This window comes from Salvelinus sp. IW2-2015, linkage group LG22 (genome assembly GCF_002910315.2).
Source record: "Salvelinus sp. IW2-2015 linkage group LG22, ASM291031v2, whole genome shotgun sequence".
Taxonomy (NCBI): domain Eukaryota; kingdom Metazoa; phylum Chordata; class Actinopteri; order Salmoniformes; family Salmonidae; genus Salvelinus; species Salvelinus sp. IW2-2015.
The window spans coordinates 17346291-17359176 of NC_036862.1; the positions used below are offsets into that span (position 1 = coordinate 17346291).

At 42.2% G+C, this 12886-nt stretch overlaps 1 protein-coding gene across 1 annotated transcript; it reads left to right on the plus strand.

The window, feature by feature from the left end:
• The first annotated feature begins 1900 nt into the window (after nucleotides 1-1900).
• LOC111949769 (EGF-like and EMI domain-containing protein 1) lies at nucleotides 1901-4974 on the plus strand. Its single transcript, XM_023967119.1, has 5 exons — nucleotides 1901-2217; nucleotides 3760-3894; nucleotides 4277-4386; nucleotides 4558-4662; nucleotides 4964-4974. The coding sequence occupies exons 1-5, from the start codon at nucleotides 2135-2137 to the stop codon at nucleotides 4972-4974; spliced, it is 444 nt and encodes a 147-aa protein (XP_023822887.1). The 5' UTR covers nucleotides 1901-2134.
• Nucleotides 4975-12886: the final 7912 nt, after the last annotated feature.

The following is a 12886-nucleotide window of genomic DNA, read 5'->3' on the forward strand; positions in this document are numbered from 1 at the left end:
TAACAGTAAAGATACCTTAATAGAAAATGACTCAAGTAAAAGTAAAAGTGATCCAGTAAWATACTACTTGGGTAAAAGTCTAAAAGTATTTGTTTTTTATTTAAGTATCAAAAGCAAATGTAATAGCTCGAATATACTTAAMTATCAAAATAATTTCAAATTCCTTATATTAATCAATCCAGACGGCACTATTTTCTTGCGTTTTAAATGTAAATATAGCCAGGGCCACACTAACACTCAGACATAATTTACAAACGAAGCATTTGTGTTTAGCGAGTCTGCCAGATCAGAGGGAGTAGGGATGACAATGGATGTTCTGTTGTGCGTGCATTTGACTATTTTCCAGTCCGGCTAAGCATCGAAAATGTGRCAGGGAAAATGTATGGAGTAAAAAGTATTTTTTTTAGGAATGTAGTGAAGTCAAAGTAAGTAGTCAAAAATATAAATAYAAAAGTAGATACCATAAAAACTACTTAAATAATTATTTAAAGTATTTTTACGTAAGTACTTTACACCACTGGATTTCTCCACTCACATGGTGGGTACTTATTAACCATGGGTCAAAACATATTTAAGCAAACGTTTTTATTGTTTGATCATAAGAATGCATAGATTTTCCTAAAATGTTGCCCGACGTATTATTAACTGATACAAATGATTTAGCCTACTTATTCAGCAGTTTTATTACAATTATTTGAGGGTTTGAGCAAAAACATGTGCAGAGATTGAGAGGGAGATAGAGAGAGTTAAAGAGAGTATGGATGCAGGAGATTATAGAAGACACCGCTGGAGAAGATCCATAAGTATGGAGAGAAGGTGGAAATAAAAGAGAATGTGTTGGAGAAGGCAAGGAGTGGAGAGTGCAAAGGAGGAAATGAAGAAGAAGAAGGAGGGGTAGAAAGGAAGGAGAAGGTGGCAATGCAGAGATAGGTGGTGAAGAAGAGGGAGTAGGTAGTGATGAATGACAAGGGGTTGGATAAGCAGAAAGAGAAACTGGAGAAAAAGAGCAAGAAGCTAGACATATTGGAGAAAGTTGGAAAGTTGGGAGTTGGAAAAGAAGAAAGAGAAGTTGGAGAGGAAGAATAAGATAGTGGAAAGGTTGAAAGTGGATGTGAATAAGAGAAGGTAGAATATTACAAGAACAGGAGAGATTATTAAACAATTAAGTGAATGAGATTGACAAAATAAAAGTAGATGTCAAAGAGAAGGCAAAGAAGGAGATGCAGAAAGTGACAGGTGGAGTTGAAGTGATTGAAGGAGAAGAAGTCGCTCTGGATAAGAGCGTCTGCTAAATGACTTAAATGTAAATGTAAATGATGGAAAGAGAAAAAAGAGAGAAAGAAGTGGAGAGAGAGGGAGAAGTTTGAGAAGACTAGGATGGAGAGAAAAACACACACATAAAGCCATTCATGAASCACTTTGCACTCAGCACTGTGAGCCTACATTCAAAAAAACATCTGAATTAACATCTGAGAGAACCGCACATTTGAGCTGTAGGGTAGTCTCCTATAATACATTGCAATTTGTAAATGCACGATTCAATGACAACAACAGTGGAGGTCGCTGTTTCCAAATCAACGGTTTCTAATTGAATCCTCAATGAACTCCAACAAAACACCATCAAATAGTCCTACAGGTTCCAGAAAAAAACCATAATAAAGCGGGAAGGTGTCAAAAAGTCTTAGGGTTGGTAAATGTTTTTGATCTCGTAAATAAAGGTCGTAAATGGATCAATAATCAAACCAATCAGAATCTATTTAGTGTATGAAGTTAAAGTTCAATAGTCTGCACTTTTCATAGATCAAAATYCACAGTTGAAAAGCTCTTGGTAGGGGAGAGCTGAATAAAGATCGATCTCATTGGTGATGATAGGGACCCTCTAGTGCTCGTGGGTGGTACTCCGGAACTCTTGTGAATAGAGCTCGTACGACGAAGGGGGATGGATGCAAGCTGAGGACAAGAAGACCCTCTCTCAAACTCTCTAGACACGGGACAATCTGGAAGCATTGTAGTCCTGTTTCGATGCGTTCACAGTCGGAGACAGGATGCACATCATTATTTGATGGGACTATAGGAGATATTTACCTTCACCGCATCACTCTTTACTTTGTAGTCTTCCCTCTGTGAATGAATAATGTTCTTGAACGTTTTAATGTGGTGTATGATAGCACTGGACACCGCGCGCATCGCATCATCTCTGGAGTTACAACCTGACATGTGAGTGAATTTAGAGTTGCTCGAATATTGTATGTTGAATCATCTAATACATGAGCACACTACACTGTCTGTGTCTGAGACACATGAACATTTGAGTCTGTAAATAACCAAATTAATAAATAGTCCACTTGGTTTTCGCGGCTCTTCAATGGAAATGTTTTATTGCAGCATGTTTCAACATGCTTTTGGTTAAAGGGATCAACCACAGCCTCGTATCATGGTTATTAGGCGTTGTTGTCACTGTTTTCTACTGTTGGATACGAACGTTATATCTGTACGGTGTACTCTTGTCTTTTTTGACTGCACAGCAGTACTCTGGATGCGTTTGTCCTCTAGGCGTCACCCCACGTAGAATAAACCATATTACTTTACCCGGCAAGCATGATCATTATTATGCTGAGGATGTAAAGGAATGTGCATTTCTCAAGAGACTTCGCGAAAAGAATGAGCGTGTGCAGGACACGCATTCAGAAGGATATTTTCATGACTATAAGAGCCTAAAACTTCCCTTATCTAATTAACCTAGCCTGCTGTCTATTGAACCCAGATGGTGTGTGCAGATGCAGAAATACACATTTGTACAAAAGTGTGTTATAAATCCCTGTTCTGACAACATCTTGATATATTTATGATGGATGGTATGTAGATATTCAGCTGCTGAATACCTTGGCATTTTCATTGGCGGACAGGAAGACATGCACAAAGTCATGCACACACACAAACAAGCACACACATTCTGACATATTTTCTCTGATGAGATAAGAAACTGGTATTGCCTGGGGAGTTTTATTGGTTGTTTATTGGGTATCTGGAACACTGTCCAAGTCTAGCAGAGTATTTGAGAACATGAGTCTAGGGAATTCTAAAGTAGAACAGACCAAAACCCAGACTACAGATGCAGATAGAATGATTTTACTTTACATTATGGAGCCCACAGCAGGTAACYCACAAGCCATATAGTGTGCCTTGAGCTAAACAATGAGATACTCCTAACAATGGCCAATTATTGCTGAAATCAATCCAATTGCTAAATTCCCAGGTCTATCTGATGCTGTGAATAGACATAAGATCTAGGTAATGTATGTTACTGTGTCTGTTGGAATGTGTGCATCTGCTTCCTCTTGGATTGTGTCAGTGTTTCCCCTGTGTCGGCGTGCTCCCTGGGAGACACACACACACCTCATCTAGGGTGAACACGCTGGGCACCTGTCAAGACGCTGGAGGGTCTGGTGCTGCTGGGTGGTTCATGATAAGGGTTAGAAACTCTGGTGTCAGAGGGAGGAGAGTAAAAACTCTCTCTCATTGACCTCAACCCTGACCCTCTCCTGTCCTGTGTATCCATCACTAATAACTTGAAGGATATCTAAACCGCTCATCTCCATTTTTATGCCATTGTAAATCAATGATTAAATTGATGATAACAACATGGTATATAACAATGTAGCCCTAGTACCCAGAGTAATTATAGTGTTACTACACAGGTATACAAGCTACTTAATGTAAAGTGTTACAGACTGAACCATCCTCTCTGTGTCTCTGCAGGCCTAATGTGTGTGCGGAGCAGGAGTTGTCCATGCTGGGTGCACGCCAGCCTTGTGTCCAGGCCTTCACTCGGATGGTGAAGGTCTGGAAGCAAGGCTGCACTGGCCACCGCTGGTGTGTTGGCTACGAAAGGAGGTGAGTGGCACGTCTTCTCCAATACCCTGTTGTTGTTGTTGTTGTTGTTGTTGTTGTTGCATAGTTGTACTCAGTCTCTCCTCTCATAACTGGGCTCATACAGATGTAGGATCTTAATTTGAGCCAGTTTGCTACAGCAGGGAAATAATCCTGCAGCAACAGGAAATGMGAATTGTTGTGTGGATTWTAATGAATGCACATTTTRGTAGGGTTTGAGGGAAAATCAAGTCTGAAATGTCAAAGTGGAAATGACAAACTTCAGAAGCCTTTTAAAACCTCAAATACACTACAAGTTTAACATTTCCTGCWTTGAAGGAAAGTTCTCCTGCAACAGGTTGATCAAATTAAGATCCTACACCTGWATGTAATTTCCTTTCTGCAGAACAGGCTACTATACAGCCTACAGGCAGGTGTACAGTATGGATGTGCACAGGGTGTACAGGTGCTGCCCTGGGTGGACACAGAGGGGCAAGGAGAGGGGCTGTTTGCACCGTGAGTTCAAAGTCAAACACTGAATATTATTTTTGTATTAACACATTTATATATGGACAAATTTAGCGCTATCGTACATATTAAATTAATTGTTCATGTGTTGTCGTGCCATGATGTGTATGAGCATTTGCAGGTGTTACRGGAGTGACTGATGTGCGTTGTGTTCTACAGGGGTGTGTGCTGCTACTACCTGCTTCAATGGGGGCAGGTGTGCTGAGAGAGGTGACCAGATCTGTCAGTGTCCTGTAGGCTTCCAAGGAACACGCTGCCAGTATGGTGAGTGAGTRATCATGGAGTCAGAGAAAGAGAACATGTTGTGGACACTTTGCCATGGTTTTGGGGGGTTTTGTGAGGGKAGCGGAGTGAGAGAATGGTAAAGATATGAGTGAGAGAGAGTGTGAGAGACAGAGAGGGAGAGAATGAGAGAGAGAGTGAGAAAGAGTGAATGAGAGGCCAGAGAAAAACACAGAATCCTTTTCGACTAAACACGTCAACATTGTAAAGGTCAACGTTTTTTAACCTTCAGTGTCCACCCTGTAACCACTAGCCACCCCTTTGCGGTGTATCCTTTTTACAGCCGAGCTGTGAGGCTGTGTGGAGATTAGTGAGTCCAGCCCTAGAGACTGACCTATATCCTTGAAGGAGAAAAAACTGGTAAAGTCCTAACGGACACAGTGCAGACCTTCACTTTGAACAACATAAATGAGGGTTTCCTGTGGCTGCGATCGGCAGTGGCCGCTCAATGGGGGTTGCTGGGTAATTAGAGYTGGCAGAAGTGCACTATGGGAGAAAATGGGTCCTTTGAAGGCTGCTGCCCCGGGCACTGGGGGGCTAACTCGCTGGGTAGGCCGTCATTGTAAATAAGAATTTGTTCTTAACTGACTTGCCTAGTTAAATAAAGGTGAAATATATWTWTTTTTTAACTCAACCCTGCCTCGATCCTCTGTCCTCCAGTCTGCAAGCTGGATTCTAATGAGGGTATGTGCAGTTTGAGGTTCTCACAGATGGAACAGACACTGCCTGTCTGGACACCAGGGCCTATATTGACATAAAGTCATCTCATAGAGTAGGATCTGATCTAGGATCTTTGACCTTTTATTATATGGACAGGCGGGAACCTGATCCTAGATCAGAACTRCAACTCTGAGACACTTTGTGGATATGGGCAAATGACTATGATTCTGTAAAGCTTCAGTGTTCCGTCCTTCGTGTTTAATCAGCAAGCAATCACTATTGAACACCCCCCCCAGCACCTTTTTTTCCAACTATGAAAGATGTACAGTTCTATTTTGCAGGCTCAAATAATAAAATATGAAAGCATACTAGTGGACTGTGGACTGTAAATATGAGAAGTAACCTGATCCAGAATTATTCTTCCTGTCTTTAAAATTCTCTTGAACATCTCTTGATCTGCTCTCCTTTCCCTCTGACCCTCTGACCCCTAACACTCTGTCATCCAGCCAACAGCGAGAGGACAACGTTTGTTAGTTGATGTTCTAAGGAAGACTCCCACCAAGAGATAACAGAGAACAATTAGTTACACCTTCTTGCCATGCATATGCATGCACGCACGCAAACATGCACGCATGCACTCAGGCACGCACACACACACATACACACACATACAAACACTGTGACACTGTCACAAGCACACACACACACACACACACATGCCTTCTCCACACACGCAGCAGGAGGAAGGTCCTGCCAGGGGTTCTCTTTGTTGCTCTTCCTCCGGCTGTGACATTTCACAGGGACGCATCAGTGTTTGTTTCTGATGGCTGCCCCGCTCGTTTGTTTGGAAAGAGCTGCTTGGGTTTTCAGGGAAGTGTGAACAACAGAGGGACACACACATTGGTCAGGTGACAGGGAAGGGGGACAAAGATAAGCCTTGACTCTTTTCCGTCAAGGTTTTTAGCATCCTGTGATTCGGTTCTCTCTGTGAACACAGAAGCTTTGACCTCTTATTCCTCCTCMCTTCCTTAACATCTTTCCTTCCTCCACCTCTCAGAGTAGATTTATCCTCCTCTCCAGCCAGAAGGGTTAAAGCAGTGCAGCAGCCATTTTCAGCCAGCTCTCACTGAGAGGGACACTGTTCCTRTGTGTTGAGTCAAATGCATAAAAAGGTCAAGGGTTAGGTTTAGAAGTTGTAAGGTTTTGGTCCAGGTTTAATGTAATTTTAGAATKAAAAATATACATATAGATACAAGGTGTGATTGTGATTAAAGGTGTGATCGAAGTGAGCTGCTTTTTGAGTTGYTGGATGTGGTTGAATGCAGCTCACTGACAGACTTTACCCCCGTTTTTTATATTTTCTAAAGCAATTCCCATTCATACACATGTGCTCCAATGTTCCAAGTGCTATTCCAAGGTTATTCCCATGTAGTTTCACAATATCTCCCACTCCAGCAGTGGAGCGTTGATTATCAGAGCTGAAACCATATTCCCATATCCACCAGGTGGATATGGGAATATGGTTTCAGCTCTGATAATCAAAAAGCCACGGGCTTTAAGATTGTCCACACCTTCTTAGAACCAGTCCAGGGTTGTGTTCATTAGGGCACACCGTAGCAATTGCAATGGAAATGTGAAAATGTCTGCTTTACTCTGCTTCTGAGCATTTTCCTTGGTTTCGTGTCCCAGGTCAGCAGAGAGGCTTCAARCTGCCAAGAGCTCTGTCAACTCACTCAGAGTAATGAAGCTGTGCTGTGCTGCTCAGAGATCCTGCCCTACCTGTCTCTGCTTCGCTGCAGTAGAGTTAGCCCTGCAGAACCATGCCTTGGCTTTCTGACTGCTAAACCTATTAAGGACAAGAAGACTGGGGAGGGGGAAGCTGTATAATGTTCTCCATGCTTTATTGGTTCTCTCCAGCATAGCATTCAGGTTTGGGTTGACCTAGATGTGAGTGTGGTGGTTGTAATACTATGGCGATTCTGCCTTGGTAAGAGAATTGTAGTCTTTGTGATGTCTTAATGACCAGCACAGCTTACGCAGATACAGTAAGTGTTTTATTTTGTTTAGTTAATATGATGTGGAAAGTATACCTATGCCAGTACCCAGTACCTGGGTTAGAGCGTGAGGTAGTGGATGCAGAGCTGTTTTCTCACGTCTTTTAAAGGTAGACTCAGGCCTCCCGAGTGGCGCAGCGGTCTGCATCTGCTAGAGGCGTCACTACAGACCCYGGTTCGATCTCGGGCTGTATCACAACCGGCCGTGATCGGGAGTCCCATAGGGCGGCGCCCAGCGTCGTCCGAGTTAGGGAAGGATTTGGCCCGGGAGGCTTTACTTGACTCATCGTGCTTTAGCGACTCCTTGTGGGGGGCCGGGTGCCTGCAAGCTGACCTCGATCGTCAGGTGAACAGTGTTTCCTCCGACACATTGGTGCAGCTGGTCCAGGTTAAGCGGGCGGGTGTTTGGCAGGTCATGTTTCAGAGGACGCATGACTCGACCTTCGCTTCCCGAGCACGTTGGGGAGTTGCAGCGATGAGACAAGATTGAAATTGGGGCGAAAAGGGGCGTAAAATACCCCCCCCCAAAATATTTAATACAATAAAAAAAAGTATACTCAGCGAATTGACTTTACCACAAGCAGCACCACAGATATTGAGATGAGCGAGATAGAAAACTTTGCTCTCACACAGTCCCACACAGCGCATGTTACGGTGTGGTCGCCACGGGACCAAAACCGTGGAGAAGGGGGGAGAAGTTGAGTCTTGTGCTTGACCCACTATGCTGTTTACCTTCTGCATCTGCGTCATATCGCTGAGTCTACCTTTAATAATTATAATAATATAATTCCATTAATCCACCAAGTGTTTAAAGCCTTTTACATAAAGTTTAACACATTGTAGTCAGAGCTTGGAGCCACCCCACAGTACTAATAGAAACCAGGTTTGGTGGGTGAATGGGACGTTTATTTAGACTTGGGCCTCTGTTCCATACCTGGTGCCATGAACCCAGCAGTTGTAGTCACTCAGGGAGAGCCACGCCCAGCTAGTCAGAAAAACTGTTGGATGGTGGAGATGGAGAGGAGTGTTGAGCGAAGGGGCACACGATGGTGGCAGAATGTAGGGTATTCATTAGAAATATATCTGAATGTTAACATACTGTATATAACCATAGTATTTCAAGTGTCAAGTGTCACATTCACAAGTACAGTGAAATGCCTTTCTTGCAAGCTCCAAACCCAACAATGCAGTAATCAATATCAATGTAGCACAACAAATAACATAAGGTAGAAGAAAAACACACCAGAAAATAAAAATAAGAAATAAGAAGAACAGGAGAAAGTAYGTAATCATACTATCTATATGCAGGGTCAGCTCCAGTACCATATTTACAATGTGCAGGGATACTGAGTGACAGAGCTAGATATGTAGAGGGGTAGCAACGACCATATTTTGACATATTCCAATGAGACCACCTTGTCAGACCATGAGAGAGATGGCACAATTATTTGATAATGTTGAGACTTTTATATTCTGCTGTYGATTTTGGATTTGTCAATGGTGAAGGGAATAGGAGAGGGGGAGAAAGAGTAGAGATAGACGGAGGGGAGAGAGCTAACCTCTCCAATGTAGATTAATGATGTTTCATTTCCTCCATGTTCCCTAATTCTGGTATGTGTTGTGTAGAACAGATGTCTGGATAACATCCTCACACAGCAAGGAGGCACGCAAGGCTCTCTCTGGATCTCAGACTGGCTTTATCCGCACTTTACCCAGCCCTGAGTCACCTGGAACCACAGGAGAACCATTASATAACCACCAGYGAACCCCCTGGATAAAATGTATGAATTACTGACCTCACGCCAGTGTGCCACAGGTAAATCAGTCAGCCTTTATGGGCCCTTAGGGGCCACAGCCTATGTACTTAAGGGCCTCACCCGCAATGGTATYTTATGGTCCGTATATTCATGTGGGTGTTGTGGAACAGAAACAGTTAGCGATACAGATAGGTATGTACACTACAGCACCTGTCTGTTTCTCAGGCCTATGTGTTTGTGTCTGAACCGATCTGTCGAGGGTTGATCCTAGTCTATTACAGTGCCTTAAGAAAGTATTCACACCCTTGGGTCAATAAGTATTCAACCCCTTTGTTATGGCAAACCTAAATAAGTTCAGGTGTAAAAACCTGCTTAAAAATAATAATATGTTCACATAATAAGTTGCATGGACTCACTCTGTGTGCACTYTTAGTGTTTTAACATGATTTTTGAATGACATCTCTTAATACCACACATACAATTATCTGTAAGGTCCCTCAGTCAAGCAGTGAATTTCAAACACAGATTCAACTACAAAGACCAGGGAGGTTSTCCAATGCCTCGCAAAGAAGGGAACCTATTGGTAGATCTTTTATTGTCTTTTTGCATATATTGAATATCCCTTTGAGCATGGTGAAGTAGTTTATTACACMTTGGATGGTGTATCAGTACACCCAGTCACTACAAAGATACAGGCGTCCCTCCTAACTCAGTTGCCGGAGAGGAATGAAACCGCTAAGGGATTTCCCCATGAGGCGAATGGTGACTTTAAAACAAGTTTAATGGCTGTGATAGAAGAGAACTGAGGATGGATCAACAACATTGTAGTTACTCCACAATACTAACCTAATTGACAGAGTAAAAAGAAGGAAGCCTGTACAGAATAAAAATAATACAAAACATGCATCCTTTTTGCAACACTAAGGTAATACTGCTAAACATTTGGCAAAGCAATTCACTGAATGTTTCTGAGTGGCCGAGTTAGAGTTTTGACTTAAATCTACTTGAAAATCTATGTCAAGACTTAAAAAGTGTTTAGCAATGATCATCAACCAATGTGACAGAGCTTGAAGCATTTCGAAAAGATTAACTGGCAAATATTGTACAATCCAGGTGTGCATAGTTCTTAGAGACTTACCCAGACAGACTCACAGCTGTAAGCAATGCCAAAGGTGAGATTCTGGGTAAGGTCTACACCTGTTGTATTTGGCCCATGTGACAATTACAATTTGATTTGATTTGATTCTAACATCCATTGACTCAGGGGTGTGAATGCATATGTAAATTAAATATTTCTGTATTACATTTTTAATACATTTGCAAACACTTTAAAAACAACATATTCACTTTGTCATTATGGGGTATTGTGTGTAGATGGGTTTGGAAAAAAWATATTTAATCCATTTTGAWTTCAGGCTGTAACACAACATAAGTGGAATAAGTAGTCCGTTAACCTTTAGGCAGACAGACAGACAGATATACAGACAAACAATCAACCCATTCAAGAGGATCGGCCTGAGAAAGGTGCTGTACAGGTTAASTGATCTTGATCTCATAATAAGTAGCTATTTTGGATGTACAGTTGAAGTCAAAGTTTACATTCACTTAGGTTGAGTCATTAAAATCGTTTTTCAACCACTCACAAATGTCTTGTTAACAAACTATAGTTTTGGCAAGTCGGTTAGGACATCTACTTTGTCATGACACAAGTAATTTCCAACAATGTTTTACAGACAGATTATTTCACTTATAATTCACTGCATCACAATTCCAGTGGGTCAGAAGTTTACATACACTAAGTTGACTGTGCCTTTAAACAGCTTTGAAAATCCGGAAAAATAATGTATGGTTTAGAAGCTCTGATAGGCTAATTGACATCATTTGAGTCAATTGGAGGTGTACCTTGGATGTATTTCAAGGCCTACCTTCAAACTCAGTGCCTCTTTGCTTGACATCATGGGAAATCAAAAGAAATCAGCCAAGACCTCAGATTTATTTTAGACCTCACAAGTCTGGTTCATCCATGGAGCAATTTCAAATGCCTGAAGGTACCACGTTCCTCTCTACAAACAATAGTACGCAAGTATAAACACCATGGACCAGCAGCTGCATACGCTCAGGAAGGAGACGCGTTCTGTCTCCTAGAGATGAACACTTGGTGCGAAAATGCAAATCAATCCCAGAACAACAGCAAAGGACCTTGTGGAGATTTGGAGAAAACAGGTACAAAAGTATCTATATCCACAGTAAACGAGTCCTGTATCGATGTAACCTGAAAGGCAGCTCAGCAAGAAGAAGCCACTGCTCCAAAACTGCCATAAAAAAATCCGAACTACGGTTTGCAACTGTCATGGGACAAAGATCATACTTTTTGGAGAAATGTCCTCTGGTCTGATGAAACAATAATAGAACTGTTTGGTCATAATGACCTTCATATGTTTGGAGGAAAAAGGGATGCTTGCAAGCCGAAGAACACCATTCCAACCGTGAAGCACGTGGGTGGTAGCATCATGGTGTGGGGTGCTTTGCTGCAGGAGGACTGGTGCACTTCACAAAATAGATGGCATCATGAGTGAGGAAAATGATGTGGATATATTGAAGCACATCTCAGACATCAGTCAGAGGTTAAAGCTTGGTCAAAATGGTTCTCCAAATGGACAATGACCCCAAGCATACTTCCAAAGTTGTGGCAAAATGCTTAAGGACAACAAAGTCAAGGTATTGGAGTGGCCATCACAAAAGCCTTGACCTCAATCCTATAGAACATTTGTGGGCAGAACTGAAAACCGTGTGTGAGCAAGGAGGCCTACAAACCTGACTCAGTTACACCAGCTCTGTCAGGAGGAAGGGCCAAAATTCACCCAACTTAATGTGGAAAAGCTTGTGGAAGGCTACCTGAAACGTTTGACCCAAGTTAAACAATTTAAAGCAATGCTACCAAATACCTAATTGAGTGTATGTAAACTTCTGAACGCACTGGGGATGTGATGAAAGTAAATAAAAGCTGAAAAAATCATTCTCTCTACTATTATTCTGACATTTCACATTCTTAAAATAAAGTGTGATCCTAACTGACCTAAGACAGGGAGTTTTTACTTGGAATAAATGTCAGGAATATTTAAAAATGGAGTTTAAATGTATTTGGCTAAGGTGTATGTAAACTTCCAACTTCAACTGTAAGAACATTCATAGAATAGTGATTCTGCACAGAATCTAGCGCAGGCCAATTCCCTCAAAARTGCAAAGTGTGAWMTTCACAGAGTACATTCACACCAGGAAACAGTGAGCACAGCCCTGCGTGTGGAAGGACCATTAAAACCAATGTCTGTTACTCATACTGAGATCACCTTTGCTCCTGAGAAAGAGGCAGACAGTAAGGGAGTGTGAAAAGAAAGAGAACGGCGATGGGTTACAGAGGCCAGGGATCTGGCGTTATTTGTTTTCACCACAACTCACGCTCTCTAGGCCCAGACACAAGGAGAAAGCACACTGACAGAAGCCTGTAAGTGAAGCCTGCCTCGACCGCCACATTAGGGAGACTTAGTACACACTGCTGATTCGCTCCCTCCTCCTTCTTTTCAGCACTCATCGTTTAAACTATGACACCGCCTCCTTCGCTGCTGTGGGAACCAATCGTCCACCTGCTTCTAATCACTGATGTCAGAGGACGCTATGCTAATGCAATCCTTCAGATTGTGACACGCGGTTTGCAGCGTTGATGCTATGTGTTGTGGG